Source organism: Callorhinus ursinus, unplaced genomic scaffold (assembly GCF_003265705.2).
Source record: "Callorhinus ursinus isolate GAN/ISIS: 27379988/994484 unplaced genomic scaffold, GSC_fseal_2.0 scaffold9, whole genome shotgun sequence".
In the NCBI taxonomy this organism is placed as follows: domain Eukaryota; kingdom Metazoa; phylum Chordata; class Mammalia; order Carnivora; family Otariidae; genus Callorhinus; species Callorhinus ursinus.
The window spans coordinates 58,492,079-58,511,121 of NW_027397071.1; the positions used below are offsets into that span (position 1 = coordinate 58,492,079).

Here is a 19,043-nt window from a genome sequence, read left to right on the forward strand (position 1 = left end):
TCTGACAAACATTACCAAATACAAAGTATGTACCAGGCCTTGTGCTAGACACTGGGATAGAATGTTGAGCAAGACAATCCTGTACCCAAGGAGCTCCAGGTAGGTCTAAGCATAGAGAAGACACCCAAACAAAACAAAATACACAAAAGTGTTACAGGTAGGTCCAGGATCCTAAGATAGTATTGAAGGGGTACTCCAGGGAGGGTCAAAGGACAGAGGAGTCAATTCAGCTGACAAAACAGCCACAGAACACCATGAAAAGAAGCAATTCTTGTCCTGAGTCTTGACAATGATTCAAGAAGACAGGACTCACACAAGCAGCACAGTAAAGGAGAAGACAGAACCTGAAATAGCATGGCATAATTTAAGGGTTGTAGTAAGCAAAATAATGATCCCCAAGGATGTCCATGCCCCAATCCTCAGAACCTGTGATTATGTTACCTTACATAGAAAATGGGACCTTGACAAGATTAAGGTTAAGGACCCTGAGATGGGAAGATTAACCTGAATTATCTAAGTGGGCCCAATCTAATCACACAGGTCTTTAAAAGTAGAAGAGACAGAAGGCTCGTGTGGGAGAGGTAAGATATAAGAATTCGACCCACCACTGCCAGCTCTGCAGATAATGGAAGGGAACCATGAGCCATGGAATGCAGTGTTTCTAGAAACTGGAAAAGGAAGGGAACAGATTCTTCCCTAGAGCATCCAGGAAGGAAAGTAGCCTTGCCAACACCTTGATTTTAGCCCAATGAGACCTGTCTTCTGACCTATAAATCCGTAAGATAATAAATCTGTGTTTCAAGGTTTTAAACCACTAATTTTGTGGCAATTTGTCAGGGCATTATTCAAAAGAAAATGAATACAGGAATCTATAAGTAGTTCAAGATTGCTGAAGCAATGACAATCTATGGGACAACTTAAAAAGAAAAGGCCATCTGAAAGGTCGTTGCCACTAACTTATTCCATAACCTTGAGCAAGTTAAATCACAAACCCATTCATCCATCCACTCACTAACTCATTTATTCATTCAACAAACATTTTTAGCTTCAGATTAGAAGACTGCGTTTCATCTGGGTCTTGAGGGCAAGCAAGAGTTTACCATGGACAAAGATGCACCTTTAGGTTTCAAGAGGTGACATGACATGGTATAAGTACATCATAGCTTTGTCACTTATTATTTGGTTTTCTGACCAAGGGCAAATTACTTCAAACTCTTTAAGCCTTCGTTTTCCCATCTGTAAAATGGAGAAAATCGTAACATTTCCCTCACACAATGGTTATCTGGATCAAATGAGATCATAGATGGGAAAGTACTTTGTGAGTATAGGGTTTTTTGCCGTTGTTAACCAGTCATAAATGAAAATAAGACATCTCTGAAATCAGATCAATAGGATGGACATATAATTTTCCCCATTATACTCCTATGTACAGTATTGCAAAAGGGGGGCATGCTTACTCACCAGGTTAAGAGGGCAAGGCCTGACTCCACTGCCTTACCAGACATTTACCCCATACCACTTGCCCACTTATTTCCTCTATAATAAAGGTACCTAGACACAGAGCCCTTAATTCAGTGGCAGGTCCAAAGGCTTTTGCCCAGCCAGCCCTTGACTTCCCAGACCACTTGAGAAAAGTGGGGTCACACATTTCTTCTGCCTCTTAAAACATTCTCCTCCTGAGTCTGCATGTCATTGTACTGCCCTGCCTCTCTCCCTCTTCCTCTTTAATTACACTCCCTCTGTCTCTTCACTGGCTCCTCTTCCTCCCATTTCCCCCCAACAGACATTCTCTCAGGTTCAATCCTTTAGCCTTTTCTTTTACTTTTATTCAGAGAATTCAACCACTTGAGTGATTGTAAGCAAATGCTTCTGGGCAGATGACTTCCAAATACATATTGTTGGTCTTAAATCTCTCATCTGCACTTCAATCCCACGGCTCCAGCTCCCTGTTGGACATTTCTACCTAAAGAGTTTATGTCAGAGGAAAATCATAGGGATGTTGACTAAAATGGCGATACTAGGAGAAAACTCCCATTTGGGGTACATAAGAAAAGGCACGAAATTCTGACTTAAAAGAGGTGAGTTTGAGCAGATGGCAGAACCCAGAGAAATGCTCTGATAAAATAAAGGCACATATGGCTGGGGTCCAGGGCACAATGGCAGTCTGTCCGCTAACCAGGAAAGAACCCTGCCCCAAGAGACCTGGGCTCTCATTACATTTCTGGTGCTAACCTCACTAAGTGGCCCTGGATAAGTCACTTTATCTCTCTGGGCCAGAGTTTCTTTGTTTATAAGTTGAAGTAGCTAAGATTTAAAAGCGTTATGACATTGACTTTATAGATTTCAGAAAGAGATAACAAAAATGGTAAGATCTCAACAGTAAATGGACAAGTAATACAAACAGTTCACAAAAAAGGATAAAGTGCCAATAAACACAGAAAACCATTCTATGCAGCAAATGAAAACAAGATGCTATTTTTACCTATTAAATTAGTAATACTTTATGAAAGTAGCAGGAATATAAATCAGAACATTTCTAAAAGTCTAAGATTCAAAAATTAATGAGGACAGGAGATGTGTATCCAAGATTCACCTGAATTAAGTCACCTCAGTTAAACTGCAGAAGTGGACAAGCTCTCTGGTTAAGTACTTCTAAAGCAGCTGACTGAGGTCTGAGATTTATGGAACAGCACCCTCTGTTAGGGGACAGGGACAAGAAGGAAGAAACAGAGAAAGGCAAGAAGCAGGATATATAAAGGCAGAAAGAGCCATGGAGAAAATCTTTGTCCTTGTCATTTTCACTGATTTGATCAGTATATCCTGAGCTGATGCTATATGCCACACTAATGCTTGAAATGCACTGGTGAATAAAAGAGCAGTGTCCTGCGGACATAGAGTTGCTAGTTAGCAAATAAAAAACAAAGAAGCAAATAAATGAGTCATTATAAACTCAGATAAAAACACATAAAAAAGAAATAGACATATAAAAACATATATATATATAAACATATATATAAAAAAATAGAATTGGGAACAAGTTCAGTGTCACTTATGTCAACAGAAAAGAGAGTAAATCAATGGTCTCAAGTTCACAGTTCTGGGAAGATGAGAAATGAGACAAGACTATTGGATTTGGTTAGAAAGAAATCACTCGTGTCCCGTGAGGGAAGAACAGTGGTGTGGGAGAAGCCAGAACAGAGTTTAATGAAGGAGCGGGAGGGGCAGGAATGGGAGTTGTGAGTATCAATCATTTTTAAAGGAATGTGGCTATAAAAGAGAAACAGGTGGCTGGAAAAGGTGGCAGACAATTAAAGAGTCTGAAGGCAGACGAAATGCGCCGGAGGAGAGGACAACACAGAGAAAGGCATGTTGGCGTCCCCATTCCCTCTCACCTCCTCAGTCAGGCCTTACTGAAGCCAGTCCATTCTCTCAGACAAGGTCCCTCTGAGAGCCTGTCACTCAGCAGGTCAGAGTCTCCCTTCTTCCAAAAATCAGAACTTTCTTCCATTCCACATTCCCTTTCTGATACTGCTGCCTCTCTCTTTTCTTTCAACACAAAACTTCTTGAAAGTTATCTACTGTCAGTTTCATTTTCTTACCCTCCTCCTCTCTCTTCAAGCTTCTGCTCCTAACCTTGCCTTTGAAACTGTCCTTACCAAAATCGTTAATGACCTTACTTTGCAAAATCCAAAATGCAATTTCTAGATTTCACTTATTTGGCCCTTTGACACCAATTGACATGCTGACCTCTGCCGCTGCCCCCCCCCGGCAAATACCCTACTCCTTTCCACTGCATGACAGCATTCCCTCCTGTTTCCCTTCTGTTTCTCTGGTCATACCTTCTCAGTTTCCTTATACAAGTCTCTTCAAGATTGGTGTGCCTCAGGATTTGGGACTTGGCTCTTAGCTTTTCTTATACATTCTCCCTGAACAAGCTTACCCATTTCTATTGCCTCAATTTCTAACTATATGCCGATAATGACTCTCAAATAGGTATTTACGGTCTCTCCTTAGCTGTGGTCTCTCCTTAGCTGCGGTCTTGTACGTCCAATGTCTTGTTAGACATTTCCACTTGGATGTTCCACAGTATGTCAAATACAGTAAAGTCTAAAATTGAACTTATTATTGCCCCCACGTCTATGGTAATAAGCAGTACTGCCATCCACCAATTTGCCCACATTAGAAATCTGGGCCTCAACCTTCATTTCTTTATCTTCATTCCCAACATCCAATCAATGTCTATGTCCTTTGGATTTTATTCCATTTACATCTCTTGATCCCAAGCACATGGCTCCATCCCCATGATGATTATCCCATCCAGGCTGCTCTCACTTCTCACCTAGACATTTTAATTGCTTCTTAACCAGGCCTCCTGACTCTAGGTTTGCTTCTTTCCAACATTTTTCCCACATGGTAGACAGATTTTTCTAAAATGCAAATCTGAATATGTCAGTCCTCTACTCAAAACCCTTCAATAACAACCACCTATTACCCTTAAGATGTCAGGCTTTATGGTGGACTAAAGTTACCCTTGCACTGCAATAAACTAGATTCTGGATAAAAGTCACCTCATTCCCTCCTCCAAAAACGTAAGCAGAGGCTAAAGGAGTAGGGTTATCCTAAGGGGTGATGTTAACAGCAATGCTGCTGAAACACTTAACTTTGGGCCAGTGGTGAAGTGGGAGAACTAATCATGGGACTCTTGATACTGAGCTGGGATCCTTGCAAGGTATGCTAAAGTATTCCAGGTCAGAAGTGGCCCTTGACTACTGGCAGAAACTAAAAAAAAGTTAATCCCCTCTAGAGGGAAGCTCCAACCTAACCTGACAGAATTCCCATAGATTAAAAGAAAAAAAATGAGCTCACAATTAAAAATCAACGAGCACATGGAAAGGCAAGCACTATGAGAGTCAGAAGAAACAAAGATGTAAATCCTCAAGGACTACAAGTACTAGAATAGTCAGATGAAGAATACAAAAGAACCATATATTAATACTTAAAGAAATAAAAGGCACAGGGGCGCTTGGGTGGCTCAGTGGGTTAAGTGTCTACTTTGGCTCAGGTCATGACCTCAGGGTCCTGGGATCAAGCCCCCGTGTTGGGCTCCATGTTCAGCAGGTAGTATACTTGAGGATTCTCTTTCTCCCTCTTCCTGCCCTTCCCCCACTTGTGCACGCAGGCTCTCACTTTCTCTCTCTCAAATAAGTAAATAAACCTTTAAAAAATAAAGAAATAAAAGGCACAATGACAAGGATGTACAAATACTATTGAAAAGAGACAGATTTGGGGGGAAAACTTGTAAAAATGTAAAATGGCTTTGAAACAAAGAAACTCCATCAACAGGCTGAACAGCAGATTAGAGTGAGCTGGAGAGAGAATTAATGACTTGGAAGATAATATATCTGAAGAAATTTCCTGGAATTCTGTGAGATTAAGGAGATAGGATGATGACTGATAAGCTAAGGGGTTTGGAAAATAAAAGGCTTAACATACTTCTAACTGTAGAATCCCAAAATGAAGGAATAGTGAGAATGAGAGAGAGCCACTTTTGATGAGATAATGGCTGTAAAATTTCTATAAATGAACATAAATCTGCAGATCCGGGAAGTAAAATATCTGAGAAATATGTGCTACAGTAGCCAGTCTACTAATAACCTCCAATGATCCTTACCTTTTGGTATTCATAACCTGTATGCAGTTGCCCCCCCAGATTTTACCTGGGTTGGTCTGTGTGAGCAACAGAATATGACAGAAGTGACAGCATGCCACTTCCAAGATTAGGTTATGAAAGACACTGTGGCCTCCATCTTGGTTGTTCTCTCTTGGATCACTTGTTCTGGGGAAAGTCAGCTGCCATGTCATGAGCAGCTATAAGGAGAGGCCCACATGATGAAGAACGGAGGCTTCCTACCAGCAGTCCTGTGAGTGAGCCATTTTGAGATGTTCAAGCCCTCGTGAAGCTTTCAGATGACTACAGCCCCAGCCAACAGCTTGACTGTAACCTCTTTAGAGACCGTGAATTAGAACCACCCAAATAAGCAGCCTCCAGATTCCTGACCCTCAGAAAAACTATGTGAGATAACAAATACTTAAGCTGCTAAATTTGGGGGGAATTTTTACCCAGGGGTAGATAACTAATACACACACTAAGACCAAGCAGACTTACAAAGAGCCTTCTCCATCTGGTCAAGATTGTCTCTCCAGTTTCACTTCTTGCCACACTCTTTCCAGCTTATTACATTTCAAACACACCAAACTTCTAGTTTCTGGAATGCATCATGTTCTCCCCCACCTTCAGCCCTCCATACAGCTCACGTGATGTTATCCACTGCCTAACATGTTCTTCAACACCTTCTTCTCTACTTCCAACGCGTATACTCTGTTGGCTAGCTTCTACCCATCATCAGAGCACTCATCACACTGTATGATAAAGTCTTGTTAAACTGTCTGTCCTTCCATTAGACTGCAGGATCCAAAAAGGTAGGGACAATATCTGTCTCCTTCATTATTACGCCAACACAGTTCCAAGCACAAAGAAAGTAGTCCATAAATATGTGTCCCTTATAGCCCACAGGATAGGGACAGGCAGGAGGCTAAAGGTGGAAGAATGTAAACATTCTCAGGCAGTGATCCAAATGAATCTTCAGCCCTAGCAACTGAAGTAACTACAAAGGAACCAAGAAACCCCTATATTCCATACAACCTCAGGTTTAGGGAGGGCTTGGGGTAGGGTCAGGACTCAAAAGTTGGATACGTTCCAGCTCCTCCTAAGTCAAACCAAGTGTTATGGTTTCATTATGATCCTTGAATTGAAATCTATGAACATTAGACACACACATTCTTAAAAATACACTCACAACTGTACTTAAAGGACAAATGGAAATAATTTTTTTAAAGTAATCTCTATGTCCAAAGTGGGGATTGAACTCACAACCCTAAGATCAAGAGTCACATGCTCTACTGACTGAGCCAACCAGGTGCCCCACAAACAGAAATATATTTTTTAAAATGATCATCTGTTCTGTATTTGTAGGACAATTCCATTGATATTTAAGACCTAATCAGAAATGTGCCGAAATATGAACATCCACACACATGTACATATATACATGTCATAAAATATTAATCACTAGTACCCTCTACTGGTGGAGATACCTTACCGGCTCATATGAATGGTCTTATTGCCCTCTAGTGACCACAACCTATAAAGAGAAAATCCAGCAGCAGATGGGAGAATCTCCTTGGCTATAACGATAGGGTTTTATGTTCTTTAAGCATCTAATTTTCTCAGATTCTGGTTTATATTACAGGGGTGCAACTCTCCAGACTCTTGGGGGGCCCTCCGGGGGATTTCACATAGCTCTTGCCAGCTGTTAGCACCAGTCTGAAGCTGCTCTCTCTTCTGCTTCTCATGCGCAAGAGGTCAAGGGGAGGCAGAGAAGGCAATGGTTGCACTAGCGAGGCCAACAACAGCAGCTGTGAATGACTACCTTGGGCTCCCTAGGGAGTTGGGAGCAGCTTGAGGAACACATGTTGGCCCTCCCCGAATATTATTCACAGTTGTGTACTGTACTAAAGTGGCAATTCAACGAAGTCCCTGACTTACCTTTTAAGTATCTCAGTGCTATAATAAATGATGTAGCGGCAAATGTTGCTATCATTTTGTTTTTACAAACCACACTCTGCAAGTTATTTCTACTCAAGACAGAAAAGCCCAGATTTAACGTCAAGATCTAGCTGAAATGTCCTCTCTTCTACGAAGCCTTTTCTGAATCCCCCAGATGTAAGTGACTGCTCTGTCCTCGGTGCCAGCACGTACTTTGTACAGATCAGAATGACATCCAGGATATTATTTATAGGCTTTTGTTTATAACCTACAGTATTTTCTGCTCCTGATCGTCTACATGCTTGTTTCTCCCACCAAACCCTAAGTTCCTAGAGGTCATAAACCATGTGTCAGACATTTCTGAACACCCAGCAGCAAAACACACTCAAAAAGTTATCCTTAGATCACTGTTGGTTACCAAGCCATGAGTTAAGTACAGAAACTGAAGTAAGCATTTAGAAACTTTGAAAGCAATTTGACAGAGTAATTCTGTATCTGTTGAATCTAACAACAACAACAAAAAAGCAGGGCATGTATTTTGTATATTTTCTTTTTCTGGCAATTTTTATTATATATCATAAAAATATTGGTCTGCAACCAATGGAGAATTTTTTAAACAACAGTCCTTCATCACAGATAGTTTGAGAAGTGCTGATATGATAAACAACTTAATGTTTGAGGGAGGAAGAAAAAGATGAAGGAAGGAGACAAAATATAAGCACTTTTCATAAAATTCAGAAAGAACATACCTATCCTTGTGGATTTTAACACTTCCCTGGAAGGTATTTTCTTCTTTAATTCTCGTAAAGCTTCAACGAGATTCTCTCTGGTCTGATCAGGAAACTCCAACATAGTTTTCCATCTTTTTATGTCTTCTATAACCACAACTCTCTGGGAAAAAGAAAAGTCATTTGGAAAATGGAACATTTTCATTAGAAAAACATCTGCTTTCACCTGAGCTAATGGGGCTCCTATTGACATATGAATTATTGATTATGACCTGAACCAAAGCACAGTGTGTATGATGGCCCCAAATGATGGGTAATTGCTTAAAAGCAGGTCCCGCTTACTGCAAATCAGGAAGAGAGTTACATCTATTAGGAAAAGTGCAAGTTTTAATCTAACCATGTCAGACACCGCTGGGCACTTAGCAGAGAGAGGCAATAAGGATGAGAAGAAAAGAAAAACGATACTAAGGTGAATCAACCCTACAGCTCACTTAAGTGTCTTAATTCACAGGCAAGGACAGAGAGCAAGGAAGTCATAAAGGCATATTTATTTCAACAATAAAAAGCTTTCTTCAACAGCTCCCCACTTCCTAGATGATAAAATTCAAACTCTCTTATTTGAAAAAAATTTTAAAACTTCAAACACATAAAAAGGTAGAATATTTATAATTGGAAAAACTTAACATTTTGCTGTTTTGCATAAAGTAACAAAACATTCTAAAGTTTGTCTCCTTACATCCTTCACTAAACTCATTCCTCTCCTGTTTCTAAAAGAAATCACCAACTTAAAGTTGATACACATCTTTGCATTAAGTGTAAAATATAAACAAGGAATCTGGGTGAAGGGGATGGGGAAGTTCTTTGTGATCTTGCAACTGTTCTGTAATTGTGAAATTATTTTGACTAAGAATTAAAAAAAATTAACATGAAAGATAAAACAATAAAGTTGCTTTTATAGTTACCAAAAGAAATCTTATCTTGCATGGTTACTACCCTGGGGGAGGTAGGCCCAGTTAGGGAAAGGAAGAAGGCACAGAGCGCTTCTGGGATTCCAGTAATGTTTCTTGATCTGGATACTGGTGACACAGGTGTGTTCACTTTGTGAAAATCTGTCAAAATGTACACCCATGATTTGTCCACTTTTCCATATGCAGATTATAGTTCAATAAAAAGCAACTAAAAAAAAAAAAAAGTCTCAATTCCCTTCCCTGGCTGGGGTCTGCTTCCAGCCTAGCAGCCCACGGTGGGAGATGTCTGACTCCTCTCCCCATCTTTGCTTCCCTTGCTCCCCCATCTGCTTGGTTTGCTTTGACCTCTGACCCTTCCAAGTTTGAAGATGGGAAGAGGCGCGGTAAGGGACAGGGAAAGCCTTCCCTTCTTTTGTGATACTCCACTAATCAGGTTTTAGTGTGCTTTCTAGACTCAGCAGATGTGTAAAGCTGACCCTTTCTTGTATTGGGATGCTTCTGTGGTTCCCTGAAGAGCTCCCATCGTTGAGACCTCACCTGCAGTTCTGGTAATGTTGGCCAGGCCTCTTCCAGCCAGCCGATTACAAGTCCCCGGTTTTTGGCAAACCACTTTACACACTTTCTATAGGGGTGTCACTGTCCTTCCAAGGATCCTTGTGAACCTAAGCCCTTTATTTCTACTCCAGGCCAGCCAGCATTTTCTCTGCTGTACCCACACCTTTGCCCTGAAGAATTCTAAGGGTTAACAGCTTTCCTATACAGCCACTCTGTTTTTAGACTTTCCCAGGCACAGGTCTGGTCTCTGTGTCCACCAGCTCCAGGAACAGAGGTCAAGTTCTCCAAGTGAAAATACCACTGCCCTCCCACTTTATCCAAAGGAACTCTCTCTCCTCTCTTCCTTTATTTTTTTCCTCCTCTCTTCCTTTTAGGTGATACGGTCAGGATTCCAAAATTGGTTTTCACGTACTGCCTTCATAAGTTCTGCAGTCTAGAATCTCATTTGGGAACACTCTGCTTTGTTCTCAGCCTTTAGGTGCTTTAGCCAAAAATGCGACAAGTCCTTTGTTATGATCTGCTACAGTACAAAGCAGTATCATTAGTGTTAAATGGTATGTAAAATAAATAAATGAAACCAGGTAAGGGGATATTTTCAATAGGAAGAAGGTGTAAAGTATAAATATCATATCATTCTGCAAAAGGCTTTTTTCACTCATTATATTTTCTCGATTCATTCATACTGATAGACATAAACCCAGTTGATCCATTTAATAGTAATGAATAGTATTCCATTATTTTTATATATAAATGTCTTAGAATTCTAAAATCGACTCCCCTAATGGATATTTAGGGTACCCCCCACCTAATATTTTTTCCAGTTATAAACACTGCTTGGATGAATTCCTGCCTATGACACATTCAATATTGTCTTCCATCTCTTAACTTTCAACATTTCTGGGTCATTATGCTTAAAATAGCCTATGGTGGCTTTATTTTGCCCCCATCCACCATCCAATCTGAGAATCTCTGTCTTTTAACAGGCATGCCTAATCCATTTGCATTTATGATGGTTACTGATATAACTGGATACACTTCCTCTTTGCTTCTTTTTCTATCTTTGATTTTAACAGTTTAAGTTTTCTTTGCTCTTGTTCTTCTTTATGGTTTGGAAATGATACACTCTACTGCTATCATTTTAGTGTTCATCCTTTCAATTTTTAAGATGTACGCTCAGTGAAATCTGTATCAGTAGCCTCCTTATAAGCCTCTACTGTAGAAACCCCTATTAGAAATATAAACGACTGTCTGTCCTTCGTGTACCTTAACTGTTCTTTCATCTTTTTCTCTATCTCTCTGTGACACAGTCTAAGTGATTTCCTCACATCGAGCTTCCAATCCACTATTTCTCTCTGTAGCTATAGCCTGTCTACTTTTAACCTATTTAATGTGTTTCTGCGTCAGCAATTTTTTCTTCAGATGACTTAATATTTTCCTCAAAATCTGCCCACTTTCTTTTCATACTATCCTATTCTTTTCTTATACTGTCTAACGTCTTTTCTTTATCACTGTGAAAATTCCCATAAAGATCTCTTTGAGGTTGTACTCTTGTCGCCACTTCTTGGGGTAGAAATGCTATTATTTATCTCTGTCTGCTCATTCTCCCTCTGGGAAATGAATTTTCTTGGAGAGTTTGTAATTCTGACCGTGAGTTCATCTTTAATGGAAACTGTTCTCTATGGGAATCTGGTGCCCTAGGTTGTGAGGTGTTCTAACAGGGAAATCTCACATTTGCTTTGGCCAAAGCCTCTGGATTTCTCTGTTTCTATACGAGTTTTTATGCTATTTTTTTTTCAGTTTTGCCCAGAGTATAAATTTAAAACTATGCATAGTAATAAGTGTTGGGTTCTAATTTATTGTAGTTAATTCTTTTCCATCCAAAACCCCTGAGAAGATCACAGTCTTCATGCTGTTTCCTTGGACTAGTGGATGGAATTTTTCAAGTTCATTTTTCACAAACATGGTAGACCTGTTTTGGCTCCCAGCTGCAAGTGGGAATTGTTAGCCTGAGGCCTTATCTGCAGTTCCTATACTGGCCCTAATACCTCACACCCCAAGCATTATAAATGGTTTCATAAAACTGTTTAGCTTCAGCTCCCACTTAAAGCTCAGGGTTTGAATTTCCTCTCTCTTCCTGGCATCTGAGGATTTCTCTTTCTTGCTTTCAAGCTCAGCTCTGTATTAGAGACTTTTCATCAGCATTTCTACATGGTTGGAATGAGGTTAGGGATTCCACATCAGACCACTCCAGTATATGGAAACTATAGAAACCCAAACTCTAGCATGGCATAAAAGGCCTTACATGACTTGGCTCCTGACATCTTTTTCAGCCTCATAATTTGCTCCAGCTATAGAAAACTATTTGAAGCTGCCTAAATGAATTGCAGTATTTCACACCCTCTGCCCGGGATGCTCTTTTTTTTTTTGCCTCAACCATATGATAAATACCTATTTATATTTTAAGACTCTTTTCAAGCATCCCCTCTTCTGATGCCTTTCTTGACTCTCTCCTACCAAATCTGACCACACTCCCTTTTGGGTCCTCTGTAATGTGGACATACTTTTATTATTACTGTATCTGCATTTTATGCACATACATTCTTATAAGGCTGTCTTCCCCTCTGACTATAAGCCATTTGAGGGTATGAACAATCTATTTGTCTCCCTCTCCCCAGTGCACAGTAGGTATAATTGAACAAAGCCATCTCTACCCTTAAGGACTGAAGTCCAGTATAGTTTTCAGATCTGAAATTTTAGGTCAGAAATAGAAAAATCTACAGTCAATTCCAAAACAGAAGAATTCCATATATATCCAAGAAAGTTTCCTTATTTCTGTCCAAATATGGGTCCCAAAACAGGTATTTCAAGTTGTTCTCTGAATTATTTAGAGGAACAAGGGAAGTGGACACAAGGTATCAAAGGGGGAGCTACACAAGTAGTGGAAAGGTTATCATCAGAAAGAAAATGTGCCTTCTCCTATACCATCTGGTCTTAAGTTGTGGATGGCTGGAAAGTCAAGTTTGACAAGTTGGAAACCATCCCACCAGAGGGGGCAGGGGACAATCTATTGGCTGCTCAGTCCTACAAAAGCAGCAAAGGTTTACAGAGCATTCTCAAGTACTAAACCTGAAAGAATTAGCACATCCTAGAATCTTAAAAAAAAAACCTCCGATTGCAACCAACAGAACAAATCACCTTCCCTGAAAGGGAGTAAGAAGAGATTAACCAAATTAACCGTTACCATTCAAATGTATACTACACAAGCTCTATTGGGTCTCACTTTTATTCAATGTGATAAGGCTATGGCAAAATTACTTGTAATAAACCGATAACAGAAGTCCAATGTTCCTAATATTCCAAGATTGTTATACCTCCTCTGCTTGACATTCAGAAATCTCCACTTTCTTAGTTCACCCTAGAGGGGGCAGACAGTGGAACCAGACTGTCTAGTTCCAATCCCAACTCTGCCACTTACAGCTGCATGACCTTGGGCAAGCTACTTAATCTCTCTGTGCCTTAGATTCTTCATCTCTAAAATCTAAATGATAAAAGCATCCATTTCACAGGGCCGTTATTAGAATTTAAAGAGTTAATGCATGCAAAGCACTTAGCACAATTCCTGGCCCATACAAACGGGCTCATAAACGCTGGCGGTAATCATTACTGTCGCTCTCCTCATCACTGGCCCCGGCTCTAGTTTTCCTACACAAGCCTTTCCTTTTCCACACATGAAAACAGGAAATTATTGATCAGTTTTACTGCATGCCAGGCACAATGCTTAGCCCTTTTGATGTGCATTTATCTATTTAGCTCTCATAATAAATAAAGTTGTTTTGCAATAATATTTGTTAAATAGTTTCCTACCCAGACCCTGCAAAGGCATCCCCAAATAAGAACGATTACTGTTGATTCAATAAATTTTTACCTACAATGTAGCAGGCGCTGCGTTAGGTCTTGGAGCAGAATCAGAACCTAGTAAGATACTGTGATCCTCAGGAGTTTATAGTAGACTACAGAAAAGTACAGGTAATCTGATAATTAAAATACAGTGAGGTAAGTGCTACGAGAGATATCTGAACCAAGTACTAAGACAGTATTGAAGAGGGAAGGATTAATTCCCCCCAATGGACCCAGAAAGCACTTCAACATTCACTTATTTAACAAATACTTATTGACCACTTAATATGTGCCAAGCACTGTGACAGGTCCAAGGATACAGAAGTAAATAAAATTCCCAACATCCCTGTATTCATGAAATTTATAATCTAGGATTCACAGGGAAAGTCACACTTGAGTGGGTTCACAAATGAGTAGAGCCGTCTCCATAAAAAGAAAGAGAAAGGTTTTCCAGGAAAAGGGACCAGCATCAAGTCAAATCCCTGGAAACATGAAAGAGAATGATTCATACAGAGACCAATATATGGGGTGTGGCTGGAATACATTCTTGGAAAAGGGGAGCTATAAGGGATGGAATGAGAAGGCTCCCTGGGGTAGAACAGGAAGGGTCTCATATGCCATGCCAAGGCTTTTAGAGTTTTAGTTCATTCGGTCATTCAGAAAAATGCACTGTGATCTTCTATGTACCAAACCCTGTGCAGAGTACTGGGGACACAAAATTCAGTAAGATGTAGTCTTTCAAGAAGCTCAGAGTGTAGTGCGGTAGAGCATTTAAAAAAATACAATATAGCACAAATAAGGGCAATGACAGTGGCATGTTTAAGATACAGGGATGCATGGGATGCCTGGGTGGCTCAGTCGGTTAAGGATCTGCCTTCGGCTCAGGTCATGATCCCAAGGTCCTGGAATCAAGTCCCACATCGGGCTCCCTGCTCAGCGGGGAGCCTGCTTCTCCCTCTGCCTGCTGTTCCCCCTGCTTGTGCTCTCTCTCCCTCTGACAGATAAATAAATAAAATCCTTCAAAAAAAAAAAAAGATACAGGGATGGCTTAGAGAAGGGAATGATTAGATTGGCTTTCCGTCTGGGGGACAGAAGGGTGATCAGGAAAAGCCTCACAGTAGAGGAGACACTTGAACTAGGTCATGGGGGACAAATAGGAAGTCATAAATTGATGATAACAGCAAACACTTGCACATTACTTAGTATGTGTCAGGTTCTGTTCCAAGCACTTTATATATATTGACTCCCTCAACCTTCATAACTACCTTATAAAATAGATACTATCATTATAGATAAAAACACAGAGAGGTTAAATAACCTGCCCAAGTCACACAAATAATAAGTGGCATGGCTGGGATTTAAACATAGGCAGTTTGGCTCCAGAGTCTGTGTTCTTAATTACCACACTATACTGCCACCAAGCCAAGAGAGTAGGCCATTCCAGGCAAACAGGACAGCATATGCAAAGGTATGGAGGTATGAAACACCACACCATCATGGGGAAATTGTGAGTGGCTGACACTGGATAGAATGTAAACAAGAAGAGCAGCAGGGGATGAGGCAGGCAGGTACCAGCTCACAGAGGGCCTTGGGTGCCATGTAAAGAAATGTCTTCATCGATAGGTAACGAGAAACCACTGAAGGATGAGGCAGGGAAGTGACCTGAGTAAACTGTCTTTTTTATTTCTCTGGCTTAAGTGTGGAAGGGAGAATGAGAGAGGATGCCAAAGGCAGACAGACAAGTTACCAGACCATGGCACTGCTCTAGATGAGAGATTTTTATTTATTTTTTATTTTTTTAAAAAGATTTTATTTATTCATTTGAGACACAGAGATACAGAGAGAGAGAGAGCACGAGCAGGGGGCGAGACAGAGGGAAAGGGAGAAGCAGGCTCCCCGCCAAGCCAGGAGCCCAATGTGGGGCTTGATCCCAGGACCCTGGGATCAGGACCCAAGCCGAAGGCAGACACTTAACCATCTGAGCCACCCAGGAACCCCTAGATGAGAGAGTTTTAAATTTAAAGTGGGAGATGTAAGGACAAGGAGGATTTTTAGGAGGCAGAACTGAAAACTGGATATAAGAGTTAAGGATGGTTTCCAAGTTTCTAGTTCCAGTTACTTGGTATATGGATTTAAAAGTACATACAGGAGGGGGCACCTGGGTGGCTCAGTTGGTTAAGTGTCCGACTCTTGATTTCAGCTCAGGTCATGACCTCTGCACTGAGCATGGAGTCTGCTTAAGAGTCTCTCTCTCTCTCCCTCTCCCTCTGCCCCTCCCCTGCTCACACTCATGTGCTCTCTCTAAAAAAGTAAATAAAAATAAGTAAATAAATAAAGTAAATACAGGAGAATAAAGAACAGGTTTGGAAGAAAAGCTACTGCATTTAAGAGGAATGTCATTCTCTCTACGCCTATTGCTTATTCTGCTTCCATAACCTTCACATGATATATCCGCTTCACACAGGGACTCTCAATTGGGGCATAAGTGGGGACACAGAGGGGAGAAGAGGCAGGTGGAAGTATATTAGAATCTGGATGTTTGTATATGAGTGTATGAGTAGTTCAATTACTACCCTTCTCTTTTTCTTCCAGTTTGGTATCACAATCCTGCCCACCACCATCTGTCTTTGAGAGTCACTGTTGTATACAACTCCATGAGTACTCTGACAAAACAGAGACCGTTGAAAATTTTGATTATGCACAAAACTCCAAGACCAGAAGAGATTTTTAAAGACCATCTAGAATTCAGCAGATCTCAACCAAGGGCTACCTGGAAATACATGAGGGCAGTTTTGCTTATCACAATGGGAGGTGCTGTTGGCATTTAGTGTCTGAAGGCCAGGAAGCCTCAATGTTCAGTAACTCACAGGACAGTTCCAAATAATGAAGAATTACCTTGCCCCACATGACAACAATGTTCCTTTGAAGAAATACTAATAGGGGTGCTCGGGGGGCTCAGTCAGTTAAGTGCCTGCCTTCAGCTCAGGTTGTGATCCCAGGGTCCTGGAATGGAGCCCCATGGCGGGCTCCCTGCTCAGCAGAGAGTCTGCTTTCCGTCTCCCTCTGCCCCTCCACCCTGGCTCATGCTCTCTCTCTCAAATGAATAAATAAAATCTTAAAAACAAAATACTGATAAAGTTCGACCCCACATTTTACAGATGAGGACAAAGTGAGATCCTAGGTAAGGAAATGATTTGCTAAAGACCACCCAGTTGCACCGGAGGGCCTAGAACTCAGGGCTTCTGTTTATACACCCCTGCACTGCTTTCTAATCTGGGTCTGGTAACCCTGTGGCACATGTAGAAGAGGAGTCCAACTGAGTACATAGGTCAAGTACTCAGAACGCCACCTTGCTATCACAGCCCTGTGCACACCTTCTTTAGCCCCAGATATCATTCTCACCATCAGAGATCTAGGCTCGAAGTACAAGTCTGGCAGTCATCAGCACGGGAAGCCTTAAGATAAATAAGGTTACCCTGGCCAAATACATAAAATATGACAAAGCTCTGGGGAGCACAAATATTAGGAGTCTGGTGGAGGAGGAGAAACCAACAAAGGAAACTGAAAAGACCAGAAATGTAAAATGTCAAGGAGGCAAAGGGAACCAATTACAAATATGTTTGTTTTTAGTGAAATAATTTTTACTTTATCATTAATTGGGTACCCATGCCCATTGATTCATTATTGTCTATCTTGTATTTATTCCTTGCCTCTTCTTTGCGAACAGAAATCAGACATGTAGAGGTTGCAAAGAGTCCATTAACACAGTCTGTTTCCCAGTCTCAACTATAGCTGTGAAGGCCATGTGATACAGCTCTGGCCAATAAGACACGAAAATAGAATATCACCACCCAGCCTTACTGAGTTTGTACAGAGTACACAGAATCATATTTGATACTTTAACATTCCTAATAGACAAGAAAATCTTGCAAAAAAAATAACTTAGGGGGCTTGTTCTCTCAGCCAGCAAAACATACCATAAGCCAAAGTAATCAGAAGAGTAACAAAAGTGCATGTGGGAATTGATAAATGAAAGTCTGTACAGAGGAGGGAGGAAACAAATTAGGAGTGGTCCGGAACACTTTGGGGAGAAAGCCTAGCAAGAAAGAATTCATAGGTCTTCCACAGTAGAACTCCGCACCGCCTTGCTACCACAGTCCATTTCCACATTTTCTCTAGCCCCAGATCCCCTCTCCCTCTCACCTTCAGAGATTCAATCGTGGCCTGCTTGTAAATCTTTCCACCAGGATCTTTCTTCTGAGGACTATTTTGGATTCTAGGCCTTCGAATGACGAATTTATCCATTGCTAGAGGACTGCCAGCTACCTTCACGTGCTTGCAGCGCTTTCTGCTCAAGAAAGAGGGAAGATTCTAAAACGTCATAACAACTGCTGTGATGTGTTCTCCCTAAAGTGACACAATGGACTTCTATTCTGGAAGCATTCCTGAATTATGAGGACTGTTGGGTAGAATTTACAGGAAAGAAAATTTCGTCTTGGAAAAGAAACATCTTCCTAAGAACTGAAACTGTTATACATGATCGGTGTAATTCCTGGGTTAGGAGGTGCCCAACTTTCAGAAGTGCACGCTGTGCAGGGGATTCCAATATTGGGCCAGGCATTGAACCCGGTGACTTCTAAAAGCCTTTTTCAACTTAGGTGAGGTTGAGGCAGGGTTTAGTTCCACTGGGTTCCATGAGGCTCAATATTAACAACCACCGCACCATAATCACAATCCCAAAGGTCCCCCTAGAAACGAGCAACCAACCACCACCTCCAGATCTCAGCGGATCTTCACAACAAGCAGCCATCTCCAGGAACTGCTCGGTGGTCCGAGGACCCCACCACGAACTGTCGCGCCCTGGATCACTGCGCAAAGGGAAAACACCATCTTCCTCTACCCTCAGCACGCAGGACCCAGGAAGGGGAAACTAACAACGGTCTGACGTGAGACCCACCATGAAAAGCAGTCCGGTCAGCAGCTGGACCCTTCCAGAGCACACCCTCTGAGGACCCACGCCTGGGCCGCCGGGGTCAGAATTATATTGACGCTTCCTTACTGGACAGTGGTTTCTCGGACCTCAGAGCGCCTCGGAACGTCCGCAAACCACATTCCCCAGCATGCACTGCAAAGGAGCGGGTGAGGCGCGCCCAGGGCGACTGTAGTTCTCCGAGACCGACTTTCCCGGCCCCACCGTGTGCCGCCGGTCGCAGTGAACTACATGTCCCAGCGTGCCCCGCGGAGAGAAGGAATCAGGGAAGGCCTGTTCGCTCTAACACTCGCGATGAT

At 41.5% G+C, this 19,043-nt stretch overlaps 1 protein-coding gene across 1 annotated transcript in view; it reads right to left on the reverse strand.

Annotated features, from left to right (window-relative positions):
* The window catches only part of TCEANC2 (transcription elongation factor A N-terminal and central domain containing 2), a 33,475-nt gene extending 14,450 nt beyond the window's left edge, over positions 1-19,025 (reverse strand). The window contains exons 1-3 of the mRNA XM_025871691.2: positions 18,712-19,025; positions 17,958-18,102; positions 8,356-8,497 (exon numbers count right to left, since the gene is read on the reverse strand). Of these exons, the coding sequence (XP_025727476.1) occupies positions 8,356-8,497; positions 17,958-18,059 (244 nt within the window). The 5' untranslated portion in view covers positions 18,060-18,102; positions 18,712-19,025. The remainder of the gene's footprint in view (positions 1-8,355; positions 8,498-17,957; positions 18,103-18,711) is intronic.
* Between the last annotated feature and the right edge of the window lie 18 nt (positions 19,026-19,043).